Source organism: Mustela nigripes, chromosome 13, assembly GCF_022355385.1.
Source record: "Mustela nigripes isolate SB6536 chromosome 13, MUSNIG.SB6536, whole genome shotgun sequence".
Classification (NCBI taxonomy): Eukaryota; Metazoa; Chordata; class Mammalia; order Carnivora; family Mustelidae; genus Mustela; species Mustela nigripes.
In genome coordinates, this window is record NC_081569.1 from 49,858,243 (window position 1) to 49,877,072 (window position 18,830).

An 18,830-nucleotide genomic window follows, 5' to 3' on the forward strand; every position below is an offset into this window, starting at 1 on the left:
ATACAGAGCGCAAGCACAGGCAGACAGAGTGGCAGGCTAGAGGCAGAGGGAGAAGCAGGCTCCCTGCCGAGCAAGGAGCCCAATGTGAGACTCGATCCCAAGACGCTGGGATCATGACCTGAGCCGAAGGCAGCCGCTTAACCAACTGAGCCACCCAGGCGTCCCACAAATAAATAAAATCTTTAAAAAAAAAAAAAAAAATACTTGTTACTATATACTCAGTTGGGATTGATTTTGCTCCCCAGAGGACATTGGTTGTCACAACTGGGAGACAGGGCTACTGGGTAGAGACCAGGGATGCTGCAAAATACCCTGCAATGTACAGAACAGCTCCTCACACAAAGAATTCTCTAGGCTAAAATGTCATTGAGAATCCATGCTGAAACAAACTGTCCATGCTCCTGTCCAACTACTTTGATGGTCCATCCCATCCTCTAGCCTTTCAGGACATCTCTCAGTTCTCTCTCATTTTCTGTAGAGTCTGTATTTCCCTTTCTTCCTAGATCTTCCTCTCAGCACACAGTTATGCTTTCATTTTCCTCATCTGAAAACACATGATTGCCTCTTGCACCCATTTTCCCCTTTCAGTTGCTTCCCATTTTTCTGCTCCATTTTATAGCAAAACATCTTAGAAAGTTGTTTCCAGTTCCTCGCAACCAACTCCCTATGAAGAAGTCCACTCCACCAAGGCTGTCTTTTTGTTTGTTTTGTTTTTTTTATAAGATCGTATTTATTTGCAAGGGACGGGGAGAGAGAGGGAGCACGAGCACACACGTGTGTGCTTGAGTTGGGGGAGGGGCAGAGGGAGAAGGAGAAGCAAACTCCCTGCTGAGCAGGGGCTTTATCCCAGGAACCCGAGATCATGACCTGAGCCAACCAGGCGTCCCCAGGCTGTTCTTATGATGGTTCTTATGATGGTCACCAGTGACTTCACATAGCTAACTTTAATGGCCTATTCAGCTTCATCCCATGTAGGCTATCAGCAGCTTTTGACACTCCCTCCCAAGTAAAGAAAAAGTAAAGAAAAAGCATTTTCTTTACTTGGCTTTAGGACACATTCTCTGGTTTGCCTCCTAGCTTACTGACTGCTCTTTGTCTCCTTTGATGGTTTCTCCTCATTTTCACAAGCTAGTAACTCTAGGGTTCAGTCCTTGGACTGCTTCTGTACACACATACCTTCAGTGATTTTGTCCAGTCTTCTACATTAAAACTATTTCAATGTGGGTGACTCCCAATTTTTTAGCCCCAACCTGAACTTCTGTTCTGAATATTTAGCTGCCAATTGGCATTTCAACTTGGATGCCTGATATCTCAAATTTAACATCCACAAAACTAAACTTATTTTCCTCCCCATCTTCTTGCTGCTGACTTCAACAACCCCATCCTTCTAGTTCATATCAAAGTGCCCTGGTGTTACTTGGCACCTGTTTTTCATCTCCTCCAGTTCATCAAATCACACTGACTTTACGTTCAGAATATATCCAGAATCCTGTTTCTTCTTACTTCCATTGCTCCCACCGTAGACCAAGCCAGAATTCTCTGTCTCTGATGTGGCAGTAGCTGGTGTATCTGCTTCTACCACTGTCCACTTAAACTCCATTTTCAACACAGCAGCCACAGTGAATGGTATTAACATAAAAGCCAGATTATGTTACTCTGCTGCTCAAAACCCTCTGTGTCTTGCTGTATTGCAGTAAAAGCTAGAGTCCTTCAAAGGTCTGTTACACCTTCCAGATCTGCCCTGCATCTCCCCACTTACTTCTTTGACCTCATTTCCTGCTATTCACCTTGATCATTCTGTTCCAGCAATAGTGGCCTTTTTGTTTTTCCTTAAACAATGAAGATCTGCCAGCCCCTCAAGGGTCTTCATTCTTTTTTTTTTTTTTTAATTAACTATAGTGTATTACTTGCCCCAGGGGTACAGGTCTGTGAACCATCAGGCTTACACATTTCACAGCACTCACCACAGCACATACCCTCCCCAGTGTCCCTCACCCAACCACCCTCTCCATACCACCCTCCCCACCCCCAGCCAACCCTCAGTTTGTTCTGTGAGTCTTGTATAGTTTGTCTCCCTCCTGATCCCATCTTGTTTCATTTTTTCCTTCTCTACCCCCAAACCCCACACTTTGCCTCTCAAATTCCTCATATCAGGGAGATCATAAGATAATTGTCTTAACCCACCCACCTGGGTGGCTCAGTGGGTTAAAGCCTCTGCCTTTGGCTCGGGTCATGATCCCAGGGTCCTGGGATTGAGCCCAGGGAACCCGCTTCCTCCTCTCCCTGCCTGCCTCTCTGCCTACTTGTGATCTCTGTCTGCCAAATAAATAAATAAAATCTTAAAAAAAAAAAAAAAAGTTGTTTAAAAAAAAGATAATTGTCTTTGATTGATTTATTTTGCTCAACATAATACCCTCTAGTTCATCCACATTGTTGCAAATGGTAAGATTTCATTTCTTTTGATGGCTACATAGTATTCCATTGTGTATATATATAACATCTTCTTTATCCATTCATCTGTTGATGGACATATAGGTTTTTTCTATAGTTTGGCTATTGTGGACATTGCTATTATAAATGTTCAGGTGCACGTGCCCTCAGGGTCTTCATTCTTGTTGCTCCCTCTGCTCAAGAACTCTTCCTCAGCTAGAGCTTGTTCCATTAGTCTCATAATCTTTAAGTCTTTGCTCTATGTTTTTTCTTTCTTTAGTGAGGACTTTCTGACAGTCCTACTTAAAATTACACTCCTCCAGCACTTTTTAGCCCCCTTCCTGTTTTATTTCTCTTCATAGCACTTATCACCTTCTAATCTAATAGGTTTTTTTAAAAAAGATTTTATTTATTTATTTGACAGACATCACAAGTAGGCAGAGAGGTGGGCAGAGAGAGGGAAGCAGGCTCCCCACTGAGCAGAAAGTCGGATGTGGGGCTCAATCCCAGGACCCTGAGACCATGACCTGAGCCTAAGGCAGAAGCTTAACCCACTGAGCCTCCTAGGCATCCCTCACCTAATAGTTTTATTTGTGTTTGTTGTTTGACTCCTCTTGTTAGAATAGGAATTCCATGAGATGAAGGATTTTTATCTTGTTTTATTCATTGCCGTGTAATCTCCCAGTACTTAGAATAGGGTGGACATTCAGTTAGCATTTGCTGAATGAATGAGTAAGTTGCTGTGGAGGTAAACCAGAGATAATCAAAGACTATCAAGTAAGACTTGGGCCAAAAGATAAAACAAATTGGGATTATATGCACTTGGGAAAAGAGTAAGTTACTGGTTGCGTACTAAGTAGAAAGTGCTGATAAACACTTTTTTCATTGACAAGGAGCGGCCCATAAATGGTTTGAAAATACACTGAGACATGGACATTTATAATCAGAAATTTGGGGGTAGAAGACAGAGTGTTTGGGATAGAGGTAGAAAGGTAAATTCTTCTCCATGAATATATTTGAGGACAAGAATAATCTCTGCCTCTCTAGGCTTGGGGAGTTAATTTGGTAAATGGGAATCAAGCATATTATTTTGTATTAGCCTCGGGTATTGTAAGTTTTTATTAATATTGTGGGATGGAATGGATCTCGGAGGGGGACCTTTTTTAGCCCCATAGACCCAGCTGGTTCTGCTTAGTAGGAGACTTCTTTAGGGAGCTTGGGCTCTTGGCTGAGGCTTCTTAAGATAGCCTCACAGTTTGTAAAACCAGAGACTAAAATCATGGCTCCTTGAGTCCCGAATTGTGGACTTCTCCTAGCTCAGTCTCTCCCAAGTCTCCTAGTGGCAGTACAGGGTCAGTGTCTGCTGCTGATTTCCACAAGTGAAGACACTGGGGGATTGTCAGGCCCCTGGACAGCATCCAACTGAGTCATATATAGGTCCCCAGAGCAGGCTGACTAAAGGATCAGAGGTAGGCTCCTGTTACAGAAGGCAGTGTGAGAAAGGGAACCTGTTTCTCAGCTCACCTAGCCTTGAGACTAGCTCTGCCCTGGAGTATTTGCTCTGTGGTTTGGAGTTTCGCCAAACTCATGACTATGAGGGCAGCATCCTGGAAATGTTGTTGCAGGACTTCATGAAGATACATGCCACTCAGACTACACAATTAGGAAGAAAGCAGAGGACAGGTGAGCACATGGTCAGTTCCTACTCTCAGACAGTTTCCCTATTTGCTGGCCCTGTTCCTGTATACCTACTTTGATTCACCTGTAAGTCCTGCTCAGAGGTGTGGCCTGAAGGAACAGGAATATTGAAAGAAGTACGTTTCAGTTTCCCCCTTTAGTGGTTCTTTTGCTTCTGCTTCTCTGGTATAAGATCACAATACCACTTTGTGAAACCAATATCACAAAGGCTTCAAAAGGCTTCCAGCTGCAGAAAAAAGAAACCCCAAATTCAGCAAGGAACAGAGATCAGCTCCTCCCCACCCACTGGGGGATTTTAGAGAGGATTTTAGGGAGAAACCAAGAATATTGGGCTTTTCCATCTCACAGTGCAATGAGGGAAGCTGAGAACCCTGATTCCTGTGGTGTCTGCTTTGCCAGGGAGCATCCTTCCTCAAGGAGGCCTACTCTCTCTACCCTTCCCCTCCCGGATTTGGGAAAGCTGGTTTCCTTTTATGGCTAGAGCAGCAAATAGAAACTCAAAAGCCTGTAAGAATCAGACATATAAGAGCAAAGACTAAAGTACCAGGTGAGAACTGTGACAAACATAGGAATACCTGTCCTGTTCTGTGGGGCAGCAGCTCACTTGGCTCCAAGTGAGTGTGTCCTATGGGATGGAGGCCTCAAACTACCGGTTGCATGTTAAATATTGGCAATTAGTTTTAAAAATTGTAAATTCTGTATGATCTGAACTAAACTTGTACAGCTAAGCTCCAGTCCAGAGGCCACCAGTGTTCAACCCCTGGTCTAGAGACTCCCTCACCAGAAGTTCTTGACATGGTCCTGCACACTGTTCAAGCTTACTGAATAGGACAGAGGCATGTGATAGGTGCCCGCCTGGACTGAAGAGCTCCAGTTCACATCTGCTGAGGAAGGTGGGTTGCAGAATGACTAGAGGTGGGGCCTCATTTCTCAGGCAGGAGAGGAAATGAGTTACTGTTGGTAGTTCTGGATTTCTAATGGGTGTCCACCTTGAGTTGTATCTCACTTCCTCATCCCCTTACTGGCCTGCTCACTTACCAGGTTTCTTGTAGAATGTATAGAGCAGGAGCAGAAGGATAAGCAACATAGCAATGAGTACTGCCCACCAAGTGAGAAGGAACATGAGCAGGCAAAGCAAAGCCCAGGAGGGAGAGCCAGGGATGGTACCGATGGAAGGAAGGGCACCAGATTGCAGAGGGGAGTGAATGCCGCCTATCCTTTGTCCAAACCTCAGTACCACCCACTCTTGTACCCCAAGGATGCTCCTCCAACTCTCCCAGGTCCTCCTAACCCAGGACCTGACCCCGTGATAACAAGTGCCCATACTAACCAGGCAACCACCTAAGGGAGGCGTGGAGACAAAGTTGACAAGGGCATAGGAGCAGAGGAAAAGTTGGAGATGATAGGGGTGATGTTCAGATCAGTTTTGGGAGAGATGTAAGGTCAGGAGGTCGGTCTGCAAATGAATCATGGGTTTGAGGTTTAGAGAGACAAGGACAGCAAATTCTGGCTTCCTTCCCTCATACTCCATTCCCTACTTGTCACCGCAACTTCCATGTACACCACCACGGAGTTAGCAGACTTTTTTTCCACTTTCAGAACTAGAGATAAAGAAAACAGGCGTGTCAGGGCCAAGCCCTAAAAGTCAGAGGTAGGGCAGTGAAGGGCAGGAGGGGACAGGTGATTAATGAAGGCCCGTGTGGGAGTGGAGAAGGAGTACTCACCAATAAGAATAAATACTACAGCAATAAGGAATGTGAACAGATAGCCTCACATAGTTCATGGGTCCTGCCTTAGCCTTTCCCAAAAAAGCCGATGATTGGGTATACTTTATTCTGGCAGAGCTACTTTAAGAGGGCATGGCAATCACTGGGGAACGGTCCCAGGAAGAGAGTGATTGCCCCCTTCTCCTTTCGAGAGGTAAGAGGGAGTGAGCAAAGAAGAAAGAGTTGAGGGAGCTTAGGGGTCTTAAGGGGAAGAAAGGATGGGAGTAGAGTGCAGTGAGACACCTGGTAAATGAGGGATGGAAAGATGGGAGGCAGATGGAAGACAGTTATTCTCCCTAAACTTTGCCTTGATATACAGACAGACTTTGAATTTTTCTATACGAGCTTGGACTGTCTCTTAAACACTGGCCAACCACAATCATCACCTCCCTACATTGTCATCTAATTACTGGTTGCTGAGTTGGAACCCTCTTGTACTCCTCATCCTCCAAAAATTATGCTCTTAGGATAACCCTAGATTCTACCTACATTTTCTCCTTTTTCCTCCAAGACCCTTGGTAAGATAACAACTAACCTGGAAGACTTCAGGGGTTGAAACAAAGCAGGAAAGGACAGAGGACAGAAGAGCATTGAAGATTAAGGGCAGTCATGAGAGGGACAGAGACAGACACCATCCATGCTCATGCCTGAGGAGAAGGGCAGGCAGAGGCAGAAATCAGTGCATTGCAAACGCAATGCATTCCCCTCATATTTTCACCTAGCTTTCCCAGAAGTTGCTTGACATACTAAATTTTATACTATCTTTGAAGGTTTTACCCCGTCCACATAAATCCCCTTAGGTCATTCTTGGTTTTTGAGCACCTACTCTGGCAGGCGATGGACTAAGTCAAGTTTCTCTCTCTCATCTCCTCCTTAGGTTCACTCACCTGATGGTGATTAGAGAGCGCATACAGGCAGGACCCTTGCTCTGCCTAACTGTGGAAATCCTAGCCACACTGGTATTCTGGCCCCAGGCAGCTCCCATCCGCACGCCCACGTCGGTCATATTTCCTGGAGCTTCTCCAGTCATACAGGAGCCTGGAAATGAGCCTGGGAACAGATATTCCTTTGTGGGGAGAGAACCACATCACAGAGCAGTAGGACTATGTAGGTACCATCAGGTGCCAAAAGGGGGAATGGAAGCTTGTTTGAAGGTGCTGGGGTGGGGAGAATACCAAATTTTATTTTATTAATAAAAAAAAGATTCTTATGTATTTTTTGAGAGAGAGGGAGAGGGCATACAAGGAGGGGGAGGGGCAGAGGGAGAAGCAGGCTTTCCACTGAGCAGGGAGTCCCACAAAGGGCTTGATCCCGGAAGCCTGGGATCAAGACCCAAGCTGAAGACAGACACTCAACCGACTGAGCTATTCAGATGCCCCAGGAATACCAAATTTGATAATCAAAGACCACCACACAATTTTTTAGTGAAATGAGGGATGGGAAGAAATGGTGAAGGAAGGCGAGGGGCTACCTGTACATAAACTATTTTTAATGTGATTGATGAAGTCTCCTGCTCATTTCATCACTTATACCCTCAGCCCTCAGAGGCAGAAAGCAGGGCTCCAGGTCATTCTGCCCAGAAGGCTGGAGTGGAGGGCTTTACTGCTTGTGGCAGAGATCCCCAGGTAGGAAAGTGTGTTCACATGATGGCAAAGATAGCTGTCGCAGGGTCCTGGAAACAACAGTGGAAGCATTAGTGGTGAGAGAAGGGGTAGATGGTGAGTATGTCCCATGCCTTGGTGACCTCACCTTGAGGTCTCCAGAGATGCTGTTCCCTGTGAGTACCCCAGTGGCTAAAGAGAAAAAGATGGAAAACATGCCAAAGAAACTGCCCTCTGGAACTCACCACTGTGGGACCATATTTTCCAAGAAAACGCTATTTATGTAAAAGAACAGAGAAAAACTGGGGTTTGGAGGGGACAAGTCCCAGCTTCCCTACATAGTCCTACTGCTCTGTGATGTGGTTCTCTACCCACAAAGGAATGTCTGTTCCCAGGCTCATTTCCGTCCCTGGGCTAATTTACAATCTTGCCTTATTTGTCGCAGCCTAAGTCACTGACAGTAAACTGGATACAGGTGTTATCTAGCCCAGACAGACGGAATCAGAACTCATGGGGTCTTTTCTGGGGAGATGTGGGCTAATGAGGTGCCCTGCTCGGGGGAGGTGACATTTTGAGGCATGCATTCCCTTTAATACATTTCTCAGCCAGCTTCTGGTTGTCTCACCTGGACACCCAAAGAAGAAAGTGGCTGGTCAGGTGGGGTTTGTGGGGAGGAATGTTCTAGCAGATAGTTGATGAAAGAGAGGATTGCGGGGGGGTACCTAGGTGGCTCAGTTGATTATACGTCTGCCTAACACAGGGTCCTGGGACCCAGCAAGAGAGTCTGCTCCTCTGACTTCCAGCAGGGGAGTCTATCCTCCCATAGCCCCTTCTTGTGCTTTCTTTCAAAGTCAAATAAATAAATATTTTTTAAAAAAGAGGGGTATCAGGAAGATTGTTTGGAGGAATACCATGGGTGTTTAAAAAAAAAAAAAAAAAGGAGAAGTGAGTGGTAGGGAAGGAAGAGCTCCCACCCCCACCTCCTCACTCTCTTCTCCCATCCTCTTAAGTTCCGTTTCCCATCGACCTCTTCCCATAAAGGAGTCTGGCTAAATGGGTGTCCTTTTCCCTCTTGCCTCAAATTTCAAAGTGTCCCTTCCATTACTAGAAGGGTGGATCTCAAGATTGTGAAAATCTGGGAGCTGGAAATGGCATTTCTCATCTGGTAGTCTTGTCTAGTGCTCATCCTAGCAGATCCCTAGAATACATCCTTATTTTTCCCTGAAAGAGTTGTCATATGGAGTCTGTTCCAGCAAATCTGTGCAGTTTCAGGTTGGGTCCCTGAGAATCTGCTCTGCCAGCTACACACACACACACACACACACACACACACACACACACTTCCAGATCTCCTCACATTTGGCCCTTTCCAGATCTGTCCAGCTCTTACAGCCATCCCCTCAGTTACTCTTACCCTCACCTTGACTCCGTGGCCATTGCCTTAGACCTCCACTCCACACTGCCCATTGCCAAGCATAGAAGGACTGTCAGGGTCACCAGGCCCACCAACACTAACTCATTTTCCAGATCTGTGTTAGGTAGCTGCACCCATGCTCCCGGAAGGGCAGAGACTTTATTGACTGATTTTGATGAGGGAGCAAGAGGCTGGCTGAGAACGGAGCAGGGGCTGGCGCCTTGCACCCCCTCTCCACCCACTCCCCTTGGTAATATGTGTGACATTTCACAGGCACCCCTGACGGCCCTAAAAGAAGAGCAAATGGTTATCTTGCAGAGATCACAGTCCTGCAAGGCAGGAGTCTCTCTTGGTTTACAAATGTCCTTGAGATTTACTACAAAGAAGTTGTCTTATCAATAGCCCAATTTCCAAGGACACATAACTCAGTTCCTCAAGCCCTAACGTCACCCTCCCCTCCATAAAAAACCGAAGGAGACGGAGGTAGAAGGAAAAGTAAATAAAGTTAAATTTCTTTTAAGACCTAAATCTCACTAACAGGGACGTTTGATAGCAGGAATGTAACATTCCACCAGGAGACTCCCAATTGTCTTTATGTTAGTGCCTCATTAGAGGGAAAGTGGCCTTGGCTTGATAGTAACCAGGCCTTCAATATCCTGATAGTCTTCTTTACCCCAATAGCCCTTCTGAACACCCCTTTGTCCTCACCTACCCAACTCCTGTGTATATAACCAGCCACTCCTCACAGGCCCTGGGCAGCTGCATCTCTGCCTGCCCACGGGTCCTGTCCCCGTGCTCTAATAAACCACCTTTTTGCACCAGAGACGTCTTAAGAATTCTTTCTTTAGCCGTCGGCTCCGAACCTCACCCCACCGAATCCCACCTAGGTTGAGGAACTTCATCAATTTGATGCCTCCACCTGATTCTTAAAATGACTTGTCCAGGCTGGAGTCACAAAAAGTGCAGGCTGATGGTCAGCGGATTTGGGAAAAGGGCATATCAAAGAAGGGGATGAACATTACCTGGAGCAGGTTTGAAAAGATCTCTGTGAAAACTGCCTTGTTCATAGCCATGACTTGGTAGCCAAAGTGAAGGTGATCCAGATGGAACCGCCAAGTGCTGGACCTAGGCTTCTTTAAATAGGAAATAGTGCCACCAGAGAGGAGAGAAAAGAGGAACAAGTCTGGTCTCACCCCTCCCTGATGTGAAAGCCATCCTATCACCGCTGTGTGAGGAACAGTCATGCTTTGCTCCCTGGTTGAGTCAGACTGGACAAATCTTTTTATTGGTCAGCTAATCCACCCCAGCAGCCACGCCCCAAACCCCCATCCTTATCTTCCAGGGAGAGGGGGAAAGAAGAGGCATTGCTTATTCCCTATATTTCTTCCCCATAAAGATACCTAGAACTGTAGCAAACCCCCAGATTTAGGGGTTTCAGAGTAAGAAAGAGGTGTTATCCTGGACAGAGGGAGCAGCTGTTGGTGTCCCACCCCAGTGAAAATGCTCATGGCCCCCCAGAACATTGGCTCCCCCCAGCAGCTGAGATCACCCCACCTTCCACTGTTGGGTCCTCATCCCAGGGATCTAGGTGAGGATTAGACTCACCCTGACTCTCTGAACACGCAGGGTTGGGCTTCTCTTTCTCACCACTGACCCCACTTCTGGACAGGGAGGAAATCCTAAGCTGTGGGGTGGATCACCGGTCGTAGGTATCCCTGACTCCTTCCCCTTCACCTCTGCCCTGGGTGGATCCAGCCGGGTTATGTGTGCATTTCATGTCAGTACTGTTCCCTCCAGAATCTCAGCTTTATCGTGCACAGGAAAACCAACAGCCAAACCCTAGAACTGACCCCAAACACATCCTTCGATTTTCTGGTCCCATGCTCCCGCAGGTCTGCGCAGACCTCCACACCCCTCCACCCCTTAGACCCGTCCGGTGAACGCAGCCTTTATAGCCTGGCTCACTCCCCCATCCCTGCATCCTCCTTGGCTTCTGAATTTGCCTCGCTCAGCGCAAGGACGTGACCTACAGGTGGAAGGGAGGAGGTCATTTCGGGACGAGCCCCGGGAGATTGGATGTCAGAGTTTGGGCGCCTGGAGCCCAGTCCCCAAGCCCGCCAGCACCGGCTATAATTAGTTGGGTGGGGCCGTTGACCCGGTTGCGGGGCAAGTTCCCTCTGCCATATGGTCCGAAGCTAAGAAGGTTTAAGTGAGAGGCAGGAGGAACGCTGGTTTCTCGGGAGGGTGACTATCGGGATGGGCTGGGGGCAAGCCGGGTGGGATACACTGAGGGTACTGAGTCCGTACACAGGCTCCTTGCACGCTTCGCTGCGCTTGGTGAATCCCAGGGTCGGACAGCATAGCCTAGGGGCTCGAGCCTTGGGATTGGGGGTGGGGAGTGGGGTTTGAAGTAGGGAGAGGGACTGTCATGTTGCCGGTTGGAGGCAGGAGTTCCTCCGGCCTCTCTGGGTCCAGCTCTGAACCCCTCCTCTCTTTCCCTGCAGCAAAACAGCGAAACCGACCATGAGCGTCTCGGACTCCGCACATCATCCCTCCGACCCCGGGAGCGTCTCTCTTCCTGCCCAGAAGGACTTCCTCGGCCTCCCTTTACCCGACCGGAGAACCCCTTCCTGGCCTCCTTCCCCGGACGAGGATCCCGGTTTGCCCCCCTTTCCTCTGGAAGGGACTGTCCCCAGGCCTTTGGCCCCGGGGAACCTTCCATCTCCAGCCTTGTCCCTAGAGGAAGAAGAGGAGGAAGAGACTGAAGACGGAGATGACACGGTGGAGCCGGAGGGACTGCGCAGCGAGGAACACCCGAGTCAGTTTTTCGCGGAGGCACAGCGGCTTCGGGAGCAGAGGTTGTTGCTGGACGAAGAGGTGTCCGTTGCTGGGCGAGTATACGGGGTGCATCGGGTAATCTTGGCTGCGATTAGCAGCCTCTTCCGAGACAGGCTGCTGGGCGGCAGAGGTCCACAACCGCCCCTCAGCCTCAATGTGACCGCCAGGGCCTGGGAGGCCGTGCTGACCTTTGCCTATGAGGGGTTCCTGGGCCCTGCCCCGGGAGGAGATGTGCTGGTCGTGGCGGAGGCTCTGGGAGCACCCCGGGTGAAGGTCGCAGCCCAGTGGAGATGCGAAGGGGTTGGAAATGCCAGGGAAGACGGAAAGCCGCCCAGCCAGGTGGAGGAGCTGAGGGAGAACCTGCGCAGTATTGAGCTCCTATACAAAGAGGGTGTCGGGTGTGACCTGGAGCTGGAAGCAGGCGGCTGTCGGCTGCGAGGTGAGGACCTGGGTGGCATTACATTACTGCAGGTGCAAATATGTGTGTGCAAGATGTGGGTGGTTTGAACCCTACCACAGTGGTTTTGATCCCTGTTGCAGTCAGAATTTCCTTGGGGGTGGCCTTTGGTGCCTTTCCTGACCCACTGAGAGTGAGGCATGCGCAGCTGAGTTGTTTTCCTGGGAGCACTGACAAATTTAAGATGACCCTTCAACGTGTGGCTTTCCCTGTGCCCAGTAACAAGGGATTTCCAGCCAGCTGGCTGGTGTTAGGAGTATAGTCTAAGCCAGGAGAACAAGCAGAAAGTGATTGACTTAAACAGGGATTAACCAAAGGCCCTTCTTGGCATCTTCTATTTAGGACACAGGAAAGCCAGAGGAATATGGTGAGAAAACTCACTGTGTGTCCTCTCACCTAAGTGTGCTTGACACCATGGTAGACAGGAGTCCTACAGCTAACAACAAGATCTGGTTTTGTATTTCCACAATCTTAAAGACTACTTTGAAGTTAACTGTGTTCATCACTAGGAAAGCTAAGGACAGTTGAATAAATTGAGTATTATTCAGATTCTACTAACTTAGTGAGGTACGGGGGTCCAGGAATTTTTACACGTCCTCTCTTTTCATTCTTGCTTTAAACTAGTGAAGTAGGTATCATTATCCCTAGGTGCAGGGGGAAAGTGGTAAACTAAGAGATGATAACTGGTGAGAATAGGGATATTAGCTGATATTCAATAGCCCAGTCTGCTTTCACTAGGCCATGCATTCCCTTCTGTGCAACCAAACCAAAGACACATAGGATCTGACAAATGGGAGTTAGAATGCAGGCACATACAAATTTGAAATTAAAAGGTATTGGTTCAGAGATTATCTGGTTCAGCTTTTATACCTTACTGAGAGACCAGACTTTAAGACAGGTCCAAAATCACAAAGTTACTGCTCATTGGAATGACTGGAACTCAAAGTGCTTCTGGGACTCTCAGAGGAAAAACCATCCAGTCTTAGCTTGGACTGCTTTAACAAAAATACCATAGACTGGGTGGTTTGACAATAGAAATTTATTTCTTAACAGTTCTGGAGCCTGAAAGTCCAAGATCAGGGTGCCCTTATGGTCATGTTCTGGTTAGGGCTCTCTTCCAGGTTTGCAGAGGGCCACCTTCTCACTGTATCCCCACCGGTGGAGGGAGAGGTTATCTTGCTAATGTCTATTCTTATAAGGGTAGTAATCCCATTCATGAAGGTTCCACTCCCATACCTAATTACCTGCCAATGGCCCCACCTACAAATATCACCACACTGGGGACTATGGCTTCAACATATGATTTGGATGGGGGGGGTGAGATTCAATCCACAGCAGGCCTCTGTGTGCTTGTTATCATTTCTGATAGTAGTAACTGGAGGGAGGATTTACAATTTCATAGTTATAAAGTTTTCTCTAGGGTTTGGAATTTAAACGTACTTCTATCCCTGCCTTCATTTCCCTAAGAAACATTTCAACTTAATGGTGGAAACCTGCCATGTAAAATTCTAGGGAATAATGATGAATACGAGGGAGAATACAAGTGGCCATAACCCTTTCCCTGTGGCCCTGAGCTACAGGTTGGTTGACTATATGGGAACTGAAAAGGCTTACCTGCCTTGAGGAATGCAGATTTTCTCAAGCTGTCACTGATAATCACTTCTCAGGAAGCACTGAGGCACTACTGACTGCTTAAAAAGATAGTGGAAAGCCACATCAACATCACCTGTCCTTTGAGAGAGGCCAATGTGCCACAGTTGGTCAGAGCAGCTGGAGGTTTGTAAGCTTTTCTGGGAGTTCAGCCCTGTTACCTGCCTCAGAGCACTTCCAATAGCATTTCCCCCTTTTTTCTTATGAAGCATTTCAAACACATAGCAAATTAAGAAAATATTAATATGAGCACTCAAACACCCATCTCCCAGACTTAATAGTTAACATTTTTCTAAAAAGATTTTATTTATTTATTTGACAGACAGAGATCACAAGTAGGCATAGAGGCAGACGGGGGGGGGCGGGGAGCAGGCTCCCTGCTGAGCAGAGAGCCCTATGCGGGACTCGATTCCAGGACCCCGGGATCATGACCTGAGCTGAAGGCAGAGGCTTTAACCCCCTGAGCCACCCAGATGCCCCTTATGATATTTGTTTCATCTCTTTATTTATCAGTGAAGTTTAAAGTAAATCTGACATTTTGCTAATAAATACTTGGGTCTATGTCTCTTTAAAAGAGGACATTACCATAATACCTTCCTTAGGACTAATGAAGTGAATAATAATTCCTTAGTATTATCTAGTCCATGTTGAAATTTTCCCACTTGTCCAAAAAACGTCTTTTAGAGCTGGTTCTTTCAACCTAGGACCCCTTTGAGGATTATGCTGTGCTCAGATACACATCTCTTATGCTTCCTTTACTCTTGTGAGGACTTGACTTAGCTGAAAAAACAGGATTAGTTAGCTTGTAGAATGCTCCATTTTCTAGATGTGTATGTGTTTTCCATTATGGTTTTAACTTGTTCCTTTAGTCTCTCAATTTCCTATAAATTTGAATTGAGAGCTAGAGCTTCGATTAGATTTAGGTTAAATACTTTGGTCATGATACTCCATGCCAAATGCCAAATATCTTAAACTGAGTTGCATTAGGAAGCATATGAGTTTAGTGATTTAGTAGCTTTGGTTAACCGGATAGTTTGGTGTCACGGGGGCCATGCAGACAGGAAGGGTATGGATACCCGAGTATGCTCCTTGCAGCCTGACATCATTGCCATTGGGTGGTGAGATCAGCTCAGATCTTATCTGTTGGATAGAAAATAAATCACTTCCTTTCTGTAGGATTCAGTTTCCTTCTCTTAAAAGGAGCAACAGAACTGGATGATTTCGAAGGCTTCCAGTTTAAAATGTCATGATTCCATGAATTGTACTGACATGGGCGGGAGGTGTGCAGAGAAAAGCTGTAAATGGGAAACCTTAAGTAGGAGATGGCAGTTAGAGGAGGTTAGGTCACAGCCATTCCTGCATGTGGTACCATTTTCTAATTAAAACTGGAATAACAGAATAACTGAAACCAGTGGCTTTTACGATGGCAAAGGAAAGAACTTTATTTTGCTCACAATACAAACTTATATAAATTTCACATTGGTCTTTGCAGTTTGTTTTTTGCCCCCTTTTAGCAAATGTTGTCTATAGCATCTACTCAACTTGATCCATCAAGGCTCTTTTTCTAATTTACCTAGATTAAAAAAAAAAACCACCACAAAACAAAAAACTAAAGCAATGTTTATCACAGTGTCTTTAGGCCACTAACATGAGAATCATGCAGGATGCTTGAAAATGTAAAGATACAAATTTCTAGGGTCTCCATGCAGACCTACTGAGTCAGAATCTTTGGGGGTTTTGGGGGTGGGTCCCTGAATCCTGCATTTTAACGAGCACCCCATGGTATTCTTTTGCACACCACAGTTTGGCCTGTGGCCTTGGGTGGTGGCCCCAAGTTGGGGGTGTGAAGCTGGGATCCTGCCTGGCAATTTGCAACACTCTGGATTCCCCTCTGCTTCTTCTTGCAGTGCACCGAGCAGCTCTGGCCTGTGGCAGTGAGTTCTTTGGCGCCATGCTCCTGAGTGGGATGAGGGAATCCCAGGGCACAGAGGTGTCTCTGCATACCATCTCTGCCCAGGACCTGAGACTCCTCGTCTCTTTCGCCTACTCTGGTGCCGTGCGGGCAAGGTGGCCAGGACTACTGAGAGCTGCCCAGGCTGCTTTGCAGTACCAGAGCTCTTCTTGCCTTGCTCTGTGCCAGAGAGCCTTGGCCCGGGGCCTGAGCCCCGCACGCTGCCTGGCACTGTTCCCCATAGCTGAAGCCCCTGGATTAGAGAGGCTTTGGAGCAAAGCCCGTCACTACCTCCTCACCCACCTGCCTGCTGTGGCTTTGTGCCCCACTTTCCCTTCTTTACCATCTGCCTGCCTGGCCGAGCTCCTGGATAGCGATGAACTACACGTGCAAGAGGAGTTTGAGGCCTTCATGGCTGCATGGCGTTGGTTAGCTGCCAACCCCGAGACCCAGGAGTCAGAGGCCAAGACCCTCCTTCGATGTGTTCGCTTTGGCCGCATGTCCACCAGGGAGCTGCGGAGGGTACGGGCAGCTGGGCTGCCTCCAGCCCTGCCCCCTGACTTGCTGCATCAGCTCCTGGTGGAGGCTGCAGTTCCAGGTCAAGTGAGGCGGAGGGAGCCTGACCAGGCCCTGGTAGTGATTGGTGGAGATGGGCTCCAATCAGACATGGCCAGAAGACAGCCATCCCGAGGAGTGTGGTGGGCCCGGGCCTTCTGCTGCGGTACAGGATTGGTTCGAACTGTGGAGTGGGGACGGCTCCCTGCCCTGCCTGCCCCAGGGCGTTTCCGGCACGGGGCTGCGAGCCTGGCAGGAAGTGAACTCTATGTGTGTGGGGGACAGGATTTCTACAGTCATGCCAACACCCTGGCTTCAACTCTCAGGTATGGGCCCCATTGAAGAGCAGGCCTCAGGGTGGGCAGCTGAGGGAAGTTTTGGCCCAGCCAACCACAGAGTCCTGGGGTCACTACTCTCACCTTTCATTCCACTATGTCCAGGTGGGACCCCAGTCAAGAGGACTGGGAGGCGAAGGCGCCTTTGTGCCAGGCTCGGAGCTTTTTTCCCCTGGTGGCCCTGGATGGACTACTCTATGCTCTGGGCGGCCGGAACGGTGATGTTGCTCTGGACTCTGTGGAGGCATATAACCCCGAGCTCAATGTCTGGAGGTGAGCAGGAAGGGGCTGTTTCTAGACATCAGGGAGGGACTAGGGGGCTTGGAGGGGAAGCCGAAGAGGATTTTCGCCTGATCAGGTGCCCTGTTCTCCCTCAGGCCAGCTCCTGCCCTTCCAGCACCATGCTTTGCCCACGCAGCTGCTGTTTTGGAGGGCCGACTGTACGTGAGCGGTGGCTGCAGCAGTGCTGACCAATACCTGTCTTCCTTGCTGCACTATGACCCCAAGCTGGAAAAGCCAGGGACACTTCTGAGCCCTATGGGCATACCTCGGGCTGGCCATGTCATGGCCGCTCTGGGGGGCCGGCTGTATGTAGCAGGTGGGCTAGGCAAGATAGGGGACCTACTGAGCTTTGAGACCTATGAGCCAAGGACTGATAGCTGGACTCATCTGGCACCTTTGCCCTCCCCCCATGTGGGGGCTGCAGGTGCAGCTCTGCAGGGGGAGCTCCTGGTGCTGGGGGGCTACAGCCACCGTACTTATGCCCTCTCCCACCTTATCCATGCTTACTGCCCTGGCCTGGGCCGCTGGCTCTGCCTGGGAACTCTGCCGAAGCCTCGGGCTGAGATGCCGGCCTGCATCCTGGAGCTGCCCACTGTGCAGCACATAGCTTTGGTTCCCACGCGGCACCAAACCAAACCTGCTGGGTGAGTGGGGAGCAGCAGGGGCTGAGGGGGTGGAGGAAGGGATCAGAAATATCATGAGAGAAGGACACAGATGATGGGGGGAGAAGGAGAAGGCTTTATTCACGATAGCATTTTATTCTAGCACAATGTTTCATAACTCACAAACTGCTTTTGTATATATGATCTCTGTTGAGCAAAAGGTAGCTCCAGAACTCCTGGAAAAAGGGGGAGGCAGCTGAATGCCTGGATAAGGTGAGGAGGCCCAGGAGCAGCTCTACAAGGTTTAGGGACCCTGACACAATTGTTGGTAGGGCAAGTGTATCTAGTGGGGAAGACAGTTAAGAAGTAGTCAGTGTGTAGGGGCCACGAGAGGACAGTCAGCAAAATGCTGATTCTGACCCATGGATCAAAATGAAAAATGTGGAAAGGCCACCCCTGAAAGAGTATGAGGAGTGTGGGGAAAAGGACTGTAATTGTCATGCTCTTCCCTTTTTTAGGACTTGCTCCTTTCTACTCTCCAATCCCCGGGACACCTAAACCCTCTTGGCAATATTCTTTCTCAGGTAACTTGCAGGTTCAGTCCAATGTTTCCTCAGCCCACACACTTCAGGCTGCCCCTAACAGCCTCTTGGCAACCTGGTGCTGCAAAGGAGCCTGAGTTGCCCAGGAGATGAGGCGGGAATGCTGCGTGTGGGGAAGAGGAGGATGCCCGGGCAAAGGAGCCAGGTGTCTATAGTGGGAAAGGGATGGAATGAGATTTGAGGGGTGGGATGGAAAAAGCCAGAAGGCTGACTGGCTTCTTTCCTTCCTTTGAGGTGAGTTCAGGGATCAGGAGTGACAACAGGACAGTTGTGGTATGAGGTCCTAAGTTGTGAGAGGAGGTGGAAGAGAGGAAAAGTGAGAGACAAAGAGGACTCAGAAAAGTGGTTTCCCCCCTTTCTTTCTCTTTGCTCTTGAGTTTTTAAGATTCATTTCCCTTTTTTTGGCCAGGCAAAGTTAAGTCAGATGCTTTCTTTCTCCCTTCCTCTACCGTGCTCTTTCTTCCTTTCTTTTTCCTTTCCTTTTTTCTTTTCTTTCCTTTTCTTCCTTCTTTCTTTGCTCTTCTCCCTTCTCGCACATAGTGATCAATCCCCTACTATGTGCCAGGCACTAAATGAGGCACAAGGACACAGAGATTGGAGAGCTCCTGACCAGCAGGTAGACTTGTGGGTGGACTTAGGAGTAGGGACA

General features: G+C 48.3%; 2 protein-coding genes across 2 annotated transcripts in view; both read left to right on the plus strand.

Moving 5' to 3' along the window:
* Positions 1–10,979: 10,979 nt before the first annotated feature.
* On the plus strand, positions 10,980–17,625 carry KLHL33 (kelch like family member 33). Its single transcript, XM_059372437.1, has 5 exons — positions 10,980–11,153; positions 11,414–12,186; positions 15,762–16,686; positions 16,801–16,968; positions 17,073–17,625. Exons 2-5 carry the CDS (start codon positions 11,433–11,435, stop codon positions 17,623–17,625), a joined length of 2,400 nt encoding a protein of 799 aa, XP_059228420.1. The 5' UTR covers positions 10,980–11,153; positions 11,414–11,432.
* Positions 12,114–18,830, plus strand: part of TEP1 (telomerase associated protein 1) — a 57,991-nt gene continuing 51,274 nt past the window's right edge. The window contains exon 1 of the mRNA XM_059372436.1: positions 12,114–12,186. The gene's annotated coding sequence lies outside the window, so the exon portion shown is untranslated. The remainder of the gene's footprint in view (positions 12,187–18,830) is intronic.